The sequence below is a fragment of the Dermochelys coriacea genome, chromosome 7 (genome assembly GCF_009764565.3).
Source record: "Dermochelys coriacea isolate rDerCor1 chromosome 7, rDerCor1.pri.v4, whole genome shotgun sequence".
Classification (NCBI taxonomy): Eukaryota; Metazoa; Chordata; order Testudines; family Dermochelyidae; genus Dermochelys; species Dermochelys coriacea.
The window spans coordinates 29,567,431-29,586,020 of record NC_050074.1 but is presented as its reverse complement, the minus strand read 5'-3'; the positions used below and the strand labels follow the sequence as shown (position 1 = coordinate 29,586,020).

Genomic DNA, 18,590 nt, shown 5'->3' with positions numbered 1-18,590 from the left:
AAGTAGTTATTGTTGAAAAGCAACTCAAACCCAAATTACTGTACTTGTTTACCACAAAAGCCCAAAACACAGTGCTCAACAGTAGCTCAGAACAGGAGGTCGGTGACTAAGGCTGTCTATTGACTATAACCCTTTTGTGGGGCTGGAACCCAGTGGCTATAATAGACTATAATATACTATAATAGATAATTTAATGAATCAGGATATTAATCCTCCATGTCCCCCATCCTCCCAGGATGTTTAAAAATGTGGGCGTGCTTTTCCTGGTATAAGGACTGGGCCAAGTTTCACTCTGATGCACGAGCACCCTATTGTATCCACAGATGGAAATTAAAGCAGAATGAGCCCCAGTCCATTTACATGTAGTTAATGAAGAGTTGTAAATTAAAGTAAATTATTTAAGGCCATGTTCCCACTCCCATTGAAGCCAAAGGGAAAACAGAGAGAGCTCCAAGATTGGGCCCTAAAGACTTTATTGCAATATGCATAGGGAATAGGGCCAGTGTAACCACTAGGTGGCTGCCAAGGGTGCCAAGATTTGGGGGAGCCAAAAAGCGGTGCCCCCCAATTTTTTTTTTTTACACTATTGTCGGAAAACAAATGAATAAAGAAAAGAGAAATGTTGTTGAACTTGCATTTTAACTTGTCGTTCTCTCATACATTACAGCTATAGCCTATGCCAACTCTGCATTGTGGGCATAAGTGTACTGCTTCACTATGGTATATAGTGGCAAGGACGTCATTTTTTCTCATCGCGCGCAGCCATCACCCATTCTGACAGGCTGTTTATAAAGCTACGTTCACTAGTTTTCTGAAGTTGTCAACTGGGACTAACTATTTTTGTTGAGTTGTTTCAGATCTAAGACTCTGGCAATTGCTGCTGCATCATTTTGCTAATACTTTGTGTCAATTGTGTGTGTATGTTCAGTATCTGAGTGTATATGTTTATCATGTGCGAATGTGTGTGTGTAGGTTTTTGAAATTTGTCATATTGATTGTCAGTTGTTGTATGATGGAGTATCCACCATTCTAATTTTATAAATTTTATTAACAACAATTGGATATTCTAAAGGTAGAATAAAACGTAGTAGATTTTGATATGAAGGAAGGAAGTATGTGTGACTAAAAAGGGTGTATTTCCGATTACAATCAATATTGCTTAATTTCAAGGAAGAGTCATCTTGATCTCTTAATAAATGTTTACGTCAAACAGTTGATGAAATTCAAATAGTGACTCATAGTTAGTAAGTGACATGTATTCTCTATCCTTTACTTTTAATAGTGAACAAGAAAAAGAACTGATAGAAATAAAATTTAATTTTTTTCGTTTTCAATTGATGCAGCCTCATGGCAGATAGAGAAAAAATTGTCTGGGGCACAATTTCGTAAGTGGAAGGCGGATAAGCAAAAAGAAGAAAGAATAAATTTTCAAGCCGAATGTGTATTAATTCTAATGAACAATGCCACATTATTCAGTATTCATTTTTTAAAGTTTATAATAAGCGATGCTCCGGGGGGAGGAGAGAGGGGGGCGCAAGGTGGACGTTTTGCCTAGGGTGCAAAATAACTTTGCACCAGTTCGCAGTCTGCTTTCTTCATTTAGAATTGGAGCCTGGGTCAAACCAATCTTACTATTTACCTATATGTCAAATATTGCATTCTAAGTCAGTTTCTTTGGCAGGAAGAAGCAAACAATTAGCCAGCAGATACCTGATCAGATATTGTTATGCTTCCTCAGTTATGGACTTATTGCAAAACCCCACAAATGGGATCAGTTTTATAATTCATAAAAATTTAAAAAAAAAAGTTATTTTCAATAGAATCACACAGGCCAAATTCTGCTGTTATGCTTGTGCAACTTTTTGATGTTGTTGGCATTACATGTTTGCAGCCACAGGCAGAATATGGCCTGTACTGTACAATTAATAATAGGTGATATTAGTCTATGTCTTTTTGCTCAATAGTTTCAACATTTATTTTACGCTGCTTTTCCTTGAAGGTAATGGGAACACAGCCACATGGGTTTTCACTTCTGTTAGGGAGACGCTATCATTTGAGGAACTGTAATGTTTATATAAGTGATTCAGTAGCATGTGTCCATGTCCTTTTCCCCCCCAGGAAACTGGGGCAAATAGGGTTGGGTTTTAAAAAAAAAAAAAAATTAAATATCATAGGACCTAAACAAAGCTAAATAAATAGATATTTCTGACTGACTGAAGTTTGGATCTGAAAAATTAACACTTCCTCTTTTCAACATGAGCCAAGTCTCAGTAATCAAGCCCTCTGTGTGAGGCTATGATTAAATGGCTTCATCCCCATCACTGCTGTCTCATAGATTCATAGATACTAAGGTCAGAAGGGACCATTCTGATCATCTAGTCCGACCTCCTGCACAGCGCAGGCCACAGAATCTCACCCACCCACTCCTACGAAAAACCTCACCTATGTCTGAGCTATTGAAGTCCTTAAATCATGGTTTAAAGACTTCAAGGAGCAGAGAAGCCTCCCTCAAGTCAACCATGCCCCATGCTACAGAGGAAGGCGAAAAACCACCAGGGCCTCTCCAATCTGCCCTGGAGGAAAATTCCTTCCCGACCCCAAATATGGCAATCAGCTAAACCCTGAGCATATGGGCAAGATTCGCCAGCCAGATACTACAGAAAATTCTTTCCTGGGTAACTCAGATCCCATCCATCTAATATCCCATCATGAGAGATGCAGTCCAGCCGGACAACCCTGCCCATTGAGGAGAATGGGAACCTAAGGCATGCAGCACCATTTTGAATCAAAATGTTCAGGTTTTGGATGAAAAATTTCTGTGCAACATAGACACTTTATCTGAAAAAATATTTAGTCAAAGACCCAATTTTTCTGTCAAAGAGTTTCCATGGAAAAATTTTGAACATCCCTACTTTCAATTCTTTCAAGAAACATCCACATCACCTAATGTCATTTTTAATTTGTCAGTGTCTACCACATTCAGTACCACATGCAGCTATCTGTTTCCAGTTTAGGAGTTCATCTAAGAGGAGGCAGCATTGAGCAAAAGAGTCTTTGTCATGCCTTCCTAGTTTTTTAATCTTCTTTTGAGTTCCTTGGGATATGTGCTTAATGGTCAATGTCACATGGCCCTTTGAAAACCATCTTCTGTTCCTCCTAACTAACTGTGGATGGAAAAACTTGAACTCATGTGACCTTGGAGTATAGATCTGACATATGCACCCTTCATGCAGCATGATATTTTTCCTCTCAGTACATTATTTAAATTGTGTCCAGAGAAAAGCGGTCAAATGTTGCAGTTTGTTCTCTTGCAAAGAACTGGGCAGTTATATGATATAGCATAAAAAATTTAATGCACTGAAATTTTTCTAGCTTCAAAGACAACAAGCACAGGATGGACAATGGCAGAACTGGCTTTGAAACTGGAAGTTTGGATGCTTTGATCACAGCCAATGACCAGTTTAATTAGAGAGCGTCTTCTGACTCTAGTAACCTTTAAATAGAGACTTTTCCCCACAGTGCTTAGCCTTTCCAAAGAAAACATTTATACAGTAAAAATATCCCTAACAAATGGGAGTTAAAAAACCCAAAACCAAAAAAAACCCAGCCATGGCACTTTTTATAATCTTTCAAAAGAAACTATATTGAAGTAGTTAGAAACCAAAGATATGGACAAGAGGGAGCCTCATATACAGTTAGTCACCCAAGAGAAAAGGAAGTTGTTTGCATAATTGAACATTCAGTAAGGAAGAAGAGTTATTAAATCAGACATTGAAGATCTATATTTTGCTCCCTCTTATGCCTGTGCAACTTCATGGAGGTGGGTAGAGGTGCCTGGGTATATAGTTGTGCTACATGAGTGTAACAGAAGGCATAATTTGGTTCATGGTTTCAAGTGTGTACCAAGGGCACATTTAGATTTTTTAAAGAGGTCAAAGGGAGGTAGGTGCCTAACCTGCTTTGAGACAGACAAGGTGGGTGAGTTAATATCTTTTATTGGATCAACTTCTGTTGGTGAGAGAGACAAGCTCTCGAGCTTCTGAAGAAGAGCTCTGTGTAAGCTCAAGAGCTTGTAGCTCTCACCAACAGAAGCTGGTCCAAATAAAAGATATTAACTCATCCTCCTTGTCTCTCTAATACCCTGGGACCAACACAGCCACAACATAAGGTGTTTTTAGTCAGTTTTGAAAATCTCACCGGGTGCCTAATTTCTTTAGAAATCTGTTGCCAATGACAGCGTTTTACTGATATCCTAAAGGATGAGGAAGGAAAAAAAGCAAGAGAGAACAGACCTGCTATGTCTACTGCTTTCTCCAATAGATTACTGCTCTTTTGCTGTTGGAAATCCCCTGACCTTTCAAAACAAAAAGTCCATTGCCTTTGTAGCGGGAGGGTGTGTGTGTGTGTGTGGGGGGGGGGGGGTTGGAGAGATGGGGAGGAGTGTCTTAATCATTTCCCATCACATGAGATCAGAAATGGAATATCCACATACGTATTGGGGCGGGCGCAGCATGGGAATATCCACCAGTGTATCTGGATGGCACAAAGGCTTATGCAGCAGTTTAATCCAACAAATCCCCAAATAGATTTATTGAATGACTCAGGTGGTGCATAGGTCTTGTCCCACATAGGGAGGAGTTTCATCCAGTATAGTGGGTGTTTAAAGCAGTGGCTCCCAACCGTTCCAGACTACTGTACCCTTTTCAGGTGTCTTATTTGTCTTGCATATCCCCAGGTTTCACCTCACTTAAAAACTACTTGCTTTCAAAATCAGACCTAAAAATAGAAAAAAAAGTGTCACAGCACACTATTACTGAAAAATTGCTCACGGTCTCATTTTTACCATACAATTATAAAATAAATCAATTGGAATTTAAATATTGTACTTACATTTCAGTGTATAGTATATAGAACAGTATAAACAAGTAATTGTATGAAATTTTAGTTTGTACGGACTTCGCTAGTGCTTTTTATGTCGCCTATTGTAAAACTAGGTAAATATCTAGATGTGTTGATGTACCCCCAGGGGTACACGTACCTCTGGTTGAGAACTGCTGGTTTAATGTATGACCCTGGTTTTAAAAATGTTTAAAAGCAATCCAATTTCTACACTTCTCAGCCTTTAGATTATCCAGATTCCCCAAACTTTCTGTCTCTTGTGACATGGAAATTCTGATGCACATGCTTCTAACAGTTAGTACATTTGAATACATCTGCCTTAAGTCCAGGCACATTCTATTGCTTCCTGGTGAGAGGCTCTTGGTAAGTGTGAGCACACAGAAACAGATGAGAGCAGTACAGAGATGAGCAGAACTATTAGGGAAATAAGTCCCTGGTCCAAAGTCCCTTCTTTAGCTCGCTATCCTGTTAAACTCGATGAATCGATAACTGGAATTTTTTTTAACTTTCAGCCTAGATCACAACGCTGGCTGCAAGGACATGGACCCATTAATATTAACCACTACGCCAATAAGAAGAGTGCTGCAGAGAGCATGTTGGACATTGCTCTTCTGATGGCCAATGCATCCCAGTTGAAAGCAGTAATGGAGCAAGGACCTTCCTTCTCATTCTACATCCCACTTATTGTTCTCATCAGCATATCCCTCATACTTCAAATTGGCGTGGGTGTGCTCCTGATATTCCTTGGTACGTATTAAGAACATTACTATTTATTTTTCCTATAGGATTAACCCTGTTTTTATATTTTCCTTTTGGAAAGAAAGCTATTTGAATGGCTTTGTCTCAGAATAGGTTAAAATTCAGTTACAGAATACAGGAAATGTTTTTAGTATGTTGGCTTCCTTTTCACTGGGGAAAGTGGATTGCTGATAAGCTTCCTCATTTTTAATTGCTGACTGCAGGAAAATGGACTATTATTTCAATGAGGCTGGAAGACCAAGGAACATAGTTAAATACAGTGCACATTAAACAACAACAACAAAAAATCTATATAGGGTAGGTTCTTTATGCACCATAGCCTCATGCAATTAGAGGCAACAGAGTGTTAAGGAATGACCAAAAAGTTATTCTGTAGCAACAGCAGTAAAAGAGTAGATTACATCTCCACCCCAACATCTTTATTAGAAGTGACACTACAGTCCTCCACCCCCACATTACTAATGTCACAGACTAATAGTGGTATCCTAGATGTTTTCTTTAGTTTATCACAAGATACACCCCCACCCCAAATTTCTTTTACACTGATGCTATACATTGGCTTTAACAGCTTTAAACCGGTGTGAGTGAAAGCAGAATTTGGTCCTGAGTACTAGACATCAGCATAAGGATTGGTAAGAATAAAATCAACTTATTTGAAAACTCCCAGCCTTATGAGGTAAATAGGGGAACTGATATTACTGCATGTACCATAAATGGCATTAAGGAGTATTTTAGAATACTGACATTCTTGTTACCACATGTATCATACAAAGAACAATGGAAAGATATAGTCAAGGATGCCAAAGTTATTACAGGTTTTGGACACTAGTGATTTATAGAAGTATTAACTGGACTTAAAGCTAAGAAGAAGAGATTCACTCTTTCTAGCATCTCTTATTGGTATATAATCCCTTGAAAGAAATGGATTGACAGCCATAAATTATTAGAGAATTGTTCAAAGGCAAGATCCTGGATTCTGTTTGAGGAATGGTGTAGCTAACAAACAGCTAAGGTAGAATTTCTTCACACCAAAGACATGTCTAACCCATGATCAAGCTACCATCACTTCATCTTGACTTTTGGGCCAACAGGACATATAACATCAGAGTAAAAGCTGATATGTCTATGCCTGGGGACCATCTTCTGGACTGGCAAGGAGATTCTAGCACAAGTATCAAAATTACTTTGATTTTGAACTTATTGTCACTATTAATATTCATTATTACCAGTGTTACATGTGTCTGATTACTGATAAGACTAAAGAAAACATCAGTAGAGAAAGCATTTATACTTTTTCTGAAAAATATTTAAGATGATATATTTATTATTAGGACTCATTTAAAGATGGAGGGTGAAATCCTAGCTGCATTGGGCTTCAATGGGAATGTTGCCATTGATTTAATCCAAATTATTTAATACAGAGGGTATGTAGAATCCGAGTTCTGCTTTTTGCATTTTCTATTATCCTCGAATTTACAGACCTCATTGCAGTTTCATGCAGCTGGAAATTAATGCAGCATTTTTATTGATTTTTTTCAAAATACCAACATTTACTGTACCAGCATTAGGAATTTCTGTATTTATACTACATATGAAAATCCAAGACCCACGAACTAGTTATCCAAGTTCTGAGTTTAAAGTTAGACTCCTTCTAAATTAACAGAGCAACTGTGTTGTGTAGGCAAAGGGCTTGATCCTGTGCTCCTTATGCAAAACACTGACCTCAGTAGAAGGGATGTGTATGGAGGGTGGGTACAGGGGAATCCATTTCCTATACACCAATCCCATGGTTGCATTAGTGGTCCAGTATCCATTTTGGTGGAAAATTCCAAATAAATGGTGCTAACGGACTAAACCTAGAATTTGCTAACATGCATCTCTGGGATGAGAGTGGAGAGCACCAAGGAATTATGCAGCTTTCTTCCAAAACATTTTTGAAAGTAGAATCATTTGCATTGTCACTATCAGAATCTTTGATAGTCTTTGCATATACTTTGCCATCACAGGAGTGAGATGTGTAGTGAAATTCTAGCATCACTTTGCAAAGTTTTTAGAAAAGGCCTGTATCTGGGGCTGTAGAATTCATAAGAATCACTTAGTCAAAAGGAAACAGACACCGAAAATATCTGCAGCTCAAGTTTAAAGAGTTGACCTGAGATGCTTATGCAAGTTGCCGGAGGAGAGGCTTAGGTTTTTACCAACAGCCCCTCAATAAGGGTCTGCGCCACAGCCCATTGAAATAAGTGGGAGTCCTACTGACTTCAGAAGGCATTGGATCAGCCCTTTGCTACTGACAGTCATATATATATATATGAACATTTCTCAGGTAGATTTGAAAGGCTCTTCTTTTGAAATTAAGCCCGTAAGATATTTGTGTTTTTCCATATGTAAAAAAGAAGTCTGGAAAGCAGTAGCCAGAGTTCACACAGGGCACTTAAAGAACCCCCCCTCCCTCCACCCCAGATTTCTCATTGGCTGCTGTTTTGCTTAATTAGCTTTCTGTACAGCACAACTGAGACGGCAGCCTCCTGTTCCAAGGGGGAAGTTCCCAGTTAGGGAGGATGCATGGGCTGTGGTGTCTTGGATACGCCGATGGCACCCAGCTTTGTTTCTTTCTCTTCTCATCCAGCCAGGAGAGAGAAGAGTGCCTTTGCCAGTGTCTGGAGGAGATTGGGGAATAGAGATCTAATTGGCTGCAACTCAATTCAGATAAGACAGGAGTGATGATGGGTTACAGCAGTGGTTCTTAAACTTTTGTACTGGTGACCCCTTTTCACATAGCAAGCCTCTGAGTGCGACCCCACTTTTAAAATAAAAAAAAAAACACTTTTTTATATATTTAACACCATTATAAATGCTGGAGGCAAAGCAGGATTTGGGGTGGAGGCTGTCAGCTCGCAACCCACCATGTAATAACCTCGCGACCCCCCGAGGAGTCCTGACCCACAGTTTGAGAACCCCTGCATTAGAGAAAGCAGCCTGAATAAATGGCAGAAATTAAATCTTTAATGTCTTCATTGATTGTTGCTGAGACTGGTTTGAGCTCCATTGCTGCTGAATAATCCCTCTCTCAGCAGTGGCAGACACTGCTTTTTAACATTTACATCTGGCTAGCAGGCTGCAATCTTCTTTCAGATGTGGACCTTGCTTCTCTAACGCATACCTTTTGTCAACCTGTAATGTGTTCTATTTGGGCGCTACACCAAAACTCTGTTCAGAAGCTAGAGATAAGGCAGCTGTGTAGCAGCCCACTTAGTAAGCAGAGTGGTGTTCAGCCAGCACATTTAGCTGGTGCTTTAAGATTAGCACTTGCTACCTGTGAATTTCTAGATGTGTCAAGTGTTGGCATGACTTATAGGAACACCCTAAGCAATTCAGAGCTCTATTTGAGAGGCTCTTCCCCAGTGACACGCTGCCACATAGGTGCTGGAACTAGGGATGCTGGGGGTGCTATTGCACCCCCTAGCTTGAAGTGGTTTCAATTCTAGACAGGGTTTACAGTTTGGTTCAATGGCTCTCAGCACCCGCACTATGCAAATTGTTCCAGCACCCCTGCACTAACCACGGTGGAGATCAAAAGCAATCAAGGTGGACTCCTCCTTGGTATAAATGGAATGAAGGCATGAGAAACTGTAAAGGCAGCTTGCCTTTCACAGTGCAGATATATTTGCTGCCTCAGTATATGGTTGTTGGACAGACAGGTTAGCTCTCTGGCTAAACAAAAACTTCCCCATCCCCCCCCTTTCAGGGTAATGGACATTGAAGCCATTATTCAGTCTCTTTTCTTTTGTTATAGATCAGGCCCAGAGTATGCCAGTTTTCACCCTTCTCTAGAGAAGATCAGCAACTCTTCTCCCTCTTTCTCCCATCCTCCCCTAGAAACTCCAAACTTGGGCTTTGAAAGAGGGGGTGGCAAGCGCTCAGTCCAACACCCAACCACCCTCCCCGGAATGTGTCCTTGTTCAAGGCCACTCTTGCTCCCAGGATTCTCTCTCCAGCTATCTAGGCAGCTTCCTCCAATTGCTCAGATGAGGCCCAGAGTGGTCGCACTGCGAGGCAAAATATATCCTGGCACTCCTTCTCATCATTCCTTGCTGTGAGCCTCCAACTCCCATCAGAAGTGGGAACAAGAACTCCGAAGAATTCCCCTGTTCTGGGTTGAACCAACAACAGGGCCATGAGCCTGCCATAAAGAGCCAGTATTCCCTGTCACAAACACAAACCAAGTACAGAATGGGTCTGCTATTTGAGAAATAAGTTCGCTATTTCCTTCTGGTTTGAAACTGATGGAAGATTACACATTGCCTGTCCTTTGGAGAGACTGGTTTTCTGCCACTTTTCCTTGAAGGTGCCATGGCAGCGTTAACAACTTTTTAGAATGGGGAAAAATAGAGTATTTTGAAATAGTTTAGGCTGCCTGAAATGATAGTGGGATTGGATTACTATGACAAAAGGTTTAAGAATAACTGTACTAAAGAACGGTTGAGGTTAGCTGCATGTTTAGTACTATAATAATGAAATAGGATTACTATAATTCCATCTGAAATCTCAGAGTTCTGCTTTACTAGATGGAGCTGTATTTTACGTACTTCCTCGCCCCCAATTTTGATGAATCATCAAAATGACATTTCTCTATAACATGGTGTCTAACACATGAGATCCTCTAGGTACATATACATTGTCTTTTTTCCCCCCACCAGCAGCCAGCCTTAATAAACCCTTTTCTTAAATACTACAAGAAAAGGAGTTGTAGTTCATTTGTCTGGAACTGCCATGCATTACAATGATCCAGAAGATGTTAGAAGACACCTCCACACACACAAATGACAAGCATACTACCAGCAACGCTATACAACCTGTTTTTTCAGGGTTGGATGCTGGGTTAACTCCCAACAAGTTTTAGTGTCAGTGTACGTGCAGAATAGCTGAAATGGTCAAACAGTCCCCCCACTACTGCCCCACAGTGCTCTGGCTGGCTTGGAAAGTCTCTCACAGCACGCTGCTTCTGGGAACAGAGCCGAGAACTATGGGACAGATCCCCAGAAGCCATTGGAATCGAGAGAGTTTAGGGCACCGCTAGCACTGTTGCAGGGCAAACCTGAAATGGGTCATAAACTAATTCAGCATGGCTAGCTGGGATTCACTGAACCATTTGTACTTAAACTAACTCAGTTACAAATGGGGTCAGTAGTTCTTCAGTGTTGACAATGCCCACACATAGGGCTCTACCAAATTCATGGTCCATTTTGATCAATTTCACAGCCATAGGATTTTAAAAATAATAAAATCGATGATCACAGCTATTTAAATCTGAAATTTCATCATGTTGTAATCATAGGGGTCCTGACCCCAAATAGGAGTTGTGGGAGTGGGTCGCAAGATTATTGTAGGGGAGGCTGCAGAACTGCTACCCTTACTTCTGTGCTGCTGCTGGTGGTGTTGCTGCCTTCAGAGCTGGGCAGCTGGAGAGCAGTGGTGCTGGCTGGGAGCCCAGCTCTGAAGGCAGAGCCGCTGCCAGCAGCGGTGCAGAAGTAAGGGTAGCATGGTATGGTATCGCCACCCTTACTTCAGCACTGCTTCTGGCGGGGCACTGCCTTCAGAGCTGGGCACCTGGCCTACAGGCGCTGCCACTCTCCGCTGCCCAGCTCTGAAGGCAGTGCAGAAGTAAGGAGTGGTAATACCACGACCCCCTGCAACTCCCTTTTAGGTCAGGACCCCCAATTTTGAGAAATGCTAGTCTCCCCTGTGAAATCTGTATAGTATAGGGTAAAAGCACACAAAAGACCAGCTTTCACGGTCCATAACATGTTTTTCATGGCCGTGAATTTGATAGGGCCCTACCCATATGCTAAAACCCCCCCACCCTGATTCGTATAACAGAGTTCGCAAACTGCACATCAAGGGGTTTTGGTAACACTGTTTATGATACTGTTGCTGCCAGAGCCTGCACGGTACTTAACATTTTATTCAGATTTCTTTCTTTTGTTTATATAATTTATGTATCTTCCTCTAACTTTGGTTGGTAGTAGGATGTCCTCTCATTAGTTGTCTTTAAAGGCCTGATCCAAAGCCCACTGAAATCAATGACAGTCTGCCCACCATCTTCAATGATATTTGAATCAGGCCATAAATTACAGAGCCCCTGTTTAGAGAAAAAAGTAGTCAGAGGAGATTTTTGGCTTGCCATAATGCTGAACAGTCCTGCCAGATGTCACACAATCCTACACAAGCATATTCATATTTAATATTACTCATATATACAGTTTACAAGATCTGGAAATGAGGCCTACACCAATCTAATTTTATCTTCTCTTATTTGTCCTCCCCTCAGCAGTTAAAGCAAGGAAAAGTGCAAGCAAATAAAAAAACAATGTTGACACAGCTGATGCTCAAAATAAGAGTGACTGCAAGCTGTGATGCTTTGAAATTTCACTCTGTTAAACAGATAATGCTCCTGCTTTCTAAAAATAAGAACCAGAAGCCGTAGGAATAGCCATCAGTGGGTAGATATGGGGGCAGGTACAGAAATCTCCTACTGGAACAGATGGGAGAGAGATTGATTGGGCTATCTAGAAAGGATGTACAGCCCATTCTGCCATAAGAGGCTAGACTTTATTGGTTCTCATTGGTAGATCGTCTGATAAATGAGTAAAGACAAGTTTTCAAGAGGTAAAATAATAAAAAATACTTAAATTTTGCATTATGACAGTTTTCCTTTTGGAAGGAAAGAGATTAAATGTACTGTAGGGAATATTACTGCTACAAGTGTTGGAGATATCTTTTCTGTAGGTTACATTCTGCATCTAGTTACACATAGCAAGTCAGTGGGAGCTGCACAAATGTATCTCAGAGCAGAATTTGGCTCTTACAGTATAAGAGGATATTTACATATCATCACAAATGAAATTAGTCCTCAGATTTTGTAACATTGGCAGCAATGCTAACTTCCCTTTTTCAGAACGGATGTGTCTAGCATCTAGTGAGGGGTAAAGAGAAATCTTACACAAGATAAATAATAAGCTTTTACCATGTATGTTAATGTGTTCTGATAGTAAAAATACCACTTTTCTCTTTTCCTTTCAAGTAAAATATGACCTTAATAACCCTGCAAAACATGCCAAGCTGGACGTACTCCATAACCTTGCAACTGGACTGGTGTTCATTATAGTAGTTGTGAATATTTTTATCACCGCCTTTGAGTGCAGAAACCAGCCAGCTGAGGACAGCCTCAAGACCGTAAGTGACAAGAAGGTGAGTTATGATCCTTTCAAATTTTTTTCTGTTGACCTGCCACCGACTGACATACCCACTAATACAGCCTCCCCCACTCCTCATCAGAACCTGAAAATCATGTTTTTTAAGAACGCGACCATTTCCCCCTTTAAAGTTTATCTGTATGATCTCTGTAGAGCGATAACAAGTGTATTCTTCACACTGTTCTTGAATGAGATTATAAATACTAGGGATTATCGATGAATTTGATACTGGATTTTGACTGCAAAGCACAAAAAAGACTTAGGCATATAGAAGACAGTTTTGTACTCCAAGAGGGGTCCCTTGCATGTTCCCTCTGTGAAGTCATAGAGAGCATGCCTCAGGAAAAGCCACTCCCTCTTCTCAGTGCTCACAAAGCCAATGAAGGAACTGAAAACTGTACTTTTACCCTTCTACTACAAAAGCTTTTTTACTAGGCAGGTTTGCATTTGCAGTATATTGCTATGCCACTCAGTTATTAACACATGAAAGACTTTATCCAAGTTACTGGTATGGTTTATTGTTAACCCAATACAGTGTTAGGCAGCAGCAGAGACGTTAGACTTCATTTACTGTGCTCTGTGGTTTTCCCAGGATGCACTGCTTCGTGTTTGTAGGAAGCCCAACCCAGGAAATTCTGCACTATAGGTTGCTTTGATAAATGTGGTAGAACTGTATTATTCCTCCCATCCGAGCAGTGTAAGGCTACTCCTCAGTGTGGAAGGTACTTGAAAATAAGAGGCTCTGATTTACCCTTCTACGTAAGTGTAGAAGAGCTTGTGAAAGATCAAAATGTATATCTCAGCAGCATTGAGAGGCTGCATTCTGGCTGAAATTCATCACAGTGCAGAATGCAAGCCCAAGAGCAGGGTATGACTACCATCACACTTATACCCTCAACATAGGATTTGTGACAGGGCAAGGCCAGATGGCTATAGAAAAGTAGTGGGAGATAGATATATTAGCTCCAAGCTAAACAAATCCCCAATACCAGGATAAGTGAAATGGCAGCTGCTCCAGGTCAATTAAGACACTTGGGGCCAATTAAGGACTTTCCAGAAGGCAAGGAGAATGCTAGGTTGATTGGGACACCTGAAGCCAATCAGGAGCTGGCTGAAACTAGTTAAAAGCCTCCCAGTTAGTCAGGTGGGGGTGCATGTCAGGAGCTGTGGGAAGAAGTTGCGCTGTTGGAGAGGCTGAGTAGTACACACCATATCAGGCACAAGGAAGGAGGCCCTGCGGTAAGGGTGAAGTGGAGCTTGAGGAAGTGAGGGCTGCTGTGTGGGGGAAGGAGCCCAGGGAATTGTATATGTCATTTTTCTAAAAGGTCAGCTACCATAGCTGTTTCTAATCGGGTCCCTGGGCTGGAGCCCGGAGTAGAGGGTGGGCCTGGGCTCCCCCGCACCTTTGCCCCCTGATGAGTCAGTGAGTCTGGGAGACAACAGAGACTGTGCAAGGAAGGATAACTTCTCCTCACCTCCCTCACTGGCTTATGATGAAAATGGCTCAGTAGACTGTGACCCTTGTCTCTAGAGAAAGAAGGTTTACAAGACAAGCGGAGATAAGAATCCTTACATGCCTCCCACAACAACCAAATTGCTGCTGCATCTCTTTTGGCAGTACTAGAAGGTTTGTATATGAGGATATACGGAGCCAATCTATCCTCTAGGTCCGAAATAGTGCAGACATCAGCTAGGGCTTGTTTAGTCCAAGGACTGTGCCCAAATTTTTGAAGGATTTGTTTAAAAGGTGTAATTTCTTTAACAAAAGGTTCCTTCTGACTCCATTCCTCCCTCTGGTACTGGCTTACCTTGTTTTCTTTTAAACATCTTAACATGGATATTTCAATCTCTTTGTCACTCCTGGTATTACTTAGCAAGTGACACAGCCTAGGTTCTGAAATCATAGCTTATCAAATTTCCTCGTCACACCTGGCACAGGTCAGCGAGCAACACAGCCTAGATTCTCTGAACCTGCTACTCCTTATTCCAGCGAGTAGCTTAGCCTGGCCCTTAGGCCTTCTTGCTGCCCCTGATACCTCAGTGAGCAATAGGACTTAGATTAAGCTACGATTAGTAAACCTATGCGTTTTTCCCCTGCTACCTTCCCGGAGGCCAGCAGGTCTGGTTAACCCAATAGAAATGCCTAGCTCAATAGAGCTGGCACTGTGCACACCAATATTTACAATAACTGAGGCTTTTTACCAGTATTCCCCCTTTCACAATTCTCCACCAAAATGTTATACCAATAAAATAAAAACCAGCAGGATCTTATTAAAGGGGAAAAAGGCAAAATACCACATTTATTGTGAATACAGAAAGAATCATAGTAAGCAGTTAGTTATAGCTATAACATTCCATTCAATTTCATATTTATTCACACATTCATACACACACACACACACACGTTCTGCAAGGTTGTTATCATAGTTACCAGCCTTAGAGTTGCTCATACCAAGCCACTGGCCAGGTGGCCTGGACATGAGGAGGGAGCAGGGCCTTGTCAGATGCACATCTGATGCTCCTGGAAATTGGTTTGCAGAATCAGACCCCAAAGTTCTTACTTTCTAGAGTCCATTTTTATAGGAATTTCTTCCTATGTCAGTCTGTGGGAATTGCTTCATCATGCTGTTGCTGAATCAGCCAGCAGATAGCACATTCCTGACGGCTCCGTGCTGCCAGATGTTATCTTGTTCTTTGGTTCTCCCATTCTTGAGGCTGTTGGGTGGATTCCAGTCTGCCCTCTGGTTATTTCCAGTTGACGCCTTCTTCAGCCAATGGACACTGGATTCTTAGGCTGGCACCTCCCTGATCATTTAGTTATTATCCACACCAAGCATTCATCCACATACATCCTCCGTCTGTATTTCAATCACAATTGTTAAAGCGAGATGAATACAACAAAAGGGCGGGGAGTCTCTGGGAGCTGTTTCTGTTGTTACAGAGTATTGCTTTGAGTCTCTCTCTGTGTGAGTAGTTGTTGTTACAAAGAATTGCTTTGAGAATAGACTGTCTTAGAATGTACTAATACAATTAGCAGCTTGCAAGTTTCACAGAGAGAGGGAGAGAAACAGTACCAAAAACCAAGAGACTTCTTAATTATTAATACCCTGGAATATAAACTATGGGGAATCAAACTCATTTGTGATTTTAATACAGAACTTCTTTAATATGATCCAAACACCCACACTTGCGGGCTCCTTTGATACCTCTTCCAATAATAGAGGTTCCTTTAGAACGGATAGCCATGGATCTGGTAGGGCCCCTAGAGAAGACCGCTCGGGGCCACCAACATGTGCTTGTTGTACTGGACTATGCAACCCTGTACCCAGAAGCTGTTCCCCTACACAACACAGCTTCCAAGACAATAGCTAAGGAGCTAGTACAGATCTTTGCCCAAGGGTTGGGCTACCCAAGGAGATATTGGCTGATCAAGGGACACCTTTCATGTCCAAGTTGATGAAAGATCTCTGTTCATTGCTCCATATACAAGCCCTAAGGACCTCTGTAAACCACCTGCAAACAGATGGCCTTGTGGAAAGATTCAATAGGACCCTCAAGGCTATGATCAGGAAAGTGGTGAGCCAGGATGGGAAAGATTGGGATACCCTATTGCCTTACCTCATGTTCGCCATCTGGGAGGTTCTGCAAGCCTCCATGGGTTTCTCTCCATTCAAACTACTATATGGGCGCCACCCTCAGGGCATATTGGATATAGCCAGAGAAGCCTGGGAAGAGGAGCCAAATCCCAGAAGGAACATAGTTGAGCACGTACTGCAGATGAGAGATCGGATAGCCCGAGTTACCCCCATTGTACGGGAACACTTGGAGAGAGCACAGGAGACCCAACGAACCCATTATAATCACCAAGCGAAGCTTTAAGTGTTCCAGCCAGGGGATTGGGTGATGGTACTGGTGCCCACAGCAGAAAGTAAACTGTTGGCCCAGTGGCAGGGACCCTACGAAGTAATCAAAGCCGTGGGAGAGGTGAACTATAAGGTGCGGCAGCCAGGCTGCCGAAAATCAAAGCAAATTTACCACATCAATCTTCTAAAACCTTGGCATGATCGAGAGGCATGCTTAGTCATGCAGGAGACTCTTCCCCAGGAGGATAACTTAGACGAGCAAGTGAGGATATCATCCGACTTGACGCCGATCCAAAAGATCGAGGCAGCCGACATGATTAATCGCAACCAAAGATGTGTTCTCTACAAAACCAGGGCGGACAACTGAGACCTATCACCATATCTGTATGATCCCTGGAGCCAAGGTAACATTGAGACCCTACCGAATTCCAGCAGCCAAAAGAGAAGAAATCAAGACCGATGTTAGAATTAGGGGTTATTCAAGAATCTTACAGTCAGTGGTCCAGTCCAATTGTTTTAGTGCCTAAACCTGATGGTACCATGAGATTCTGTAATGACTTTCATCGACTAATGAAATATCCCAGTTTGATGCATACCCTATACCACACAATCGACAAACTGGTTGACTGACTGGGTAGTGCCCGATTCTTGACTACACTGCATCTGACAAAAGGGTACTGGCAGATTCCTCTGACCAAAGAATCTAAAGAAAAGACAGCATTCTCCACCCCAGATGGGCTATTCCAGTACTCCGTCCTCCCTTTTGGGCTACATGGGGCCCCAGCCACATTCCAGCGCCTCATGGATAAGCTGCTGTGCCCCCATACTAGTTATGCAGCTGCATACCTAGATGATGTTGTCATCCATACGCCAGACTGGGGAACCCACTTGGAGAAAGTTGAGGCAGCACTGTGCACCTTAAGGCAGACTGGCCTTACTGCTAATCCTGCTAAATGTGCCATAGGGCTAGCAGAGGCTAGGTACCTGGGATATATTGTGGGAAGGGGCATAGTGAAGCCCCAAATGAATAAGCTAGAGGCAATTCAAAACTGGCCCTGGCCGACCCAAAAGAAGCAGGTCCGTGCGTTCCTAGGCGTGGTAAGCTACTACCGACATATTATTCCCCACTTCGCCACTAGGGCAAGTCCCCTCATGGACCTGGTGAAGGCCCAAGGTCCAGACATGGTAAAGTGGACTGACACAGCAGAGGGGGCATTTACAGACCTTCGGATGGCCCTCTGTAATGACCTCATACTCATAGTCCCGGACTTTAACAAGGAATGTATTTTACAAACAGATGCTTCTGAAGTGGGGGTGGGGGCAGTTCTATCGCAAATGGTGGGAGAAAAGAGGAACACCCGATCCTCTACCTAAGCAGAAAGCTTCTCCCAAGAGAACAGAAATATGCAGTAGTCAAGAGAGAATGCCTTGCTGTCAAATGGGCTACGGAGACACTGCATTATTACCTCTTAGGCCGGCGATTTACTCTTGTGACGGACCATGCACCCCTCCAGTGGATGCAGCGGAATAAGGAAAAGAATGCAAGAGTCACAGGTTCTTATCCCTCCAACCATTCCAGTTCCGCATACGGTACAGGGCTGGATGCCACCATGGCAACACTGATGGTCTGTCACGAGCATACTGCTTGGCATCCCAAGTTGCCCAACTCTATGGTGTTGAGCAGAGGAGGGGGGGGGGGGGAAGATATGTGACGGGGCAAGGCCAGATGGCTATAGAAAAGTAGTGGGAGATAGATATATTAGCTCCAGGCTAAACAAATCCCTGGTACCAGGATGAGTGAAATGGCAGCAGG

The 18,590-nt window shown here is 42.2% G+C and overlaps 1 protein-coding gene and 1 long non-coding RNA gene across 2 annotated transcripts in view; one reads left to right on the top strand and one right to left on the bottom strand.

Moving 5' to 3' along the window:
* LOC122461156 overlaps positions 1-18,590 on the bottom strand; it is a 140,289-nt gene that overhangs the window by 102,697 nt on the left and 19,002 nt on the right. The window lies entirely within an intron of this gene.
* Positions 1-18,590, top strand: part of NINJ1 (ninjurin 1) — a 38,381-nt gene that overhangs the window by 14,180 nt on the left and 5,611 nt on the right. Inside the window, exons 2-3 of the mRNA XM_038411647.2 lie at positions 5,412-5,646; positions 12,743-12,909. Of these exons, the coding sequence (XP_038267575.1) occupies positions 5,412-5,646; positions 12,743-12,909 (402 nt within the window). The remainder of the gene's footprint in view (positions 1-5,411; positions 5,647-12,742; positions 12,910-18,590) is intronic.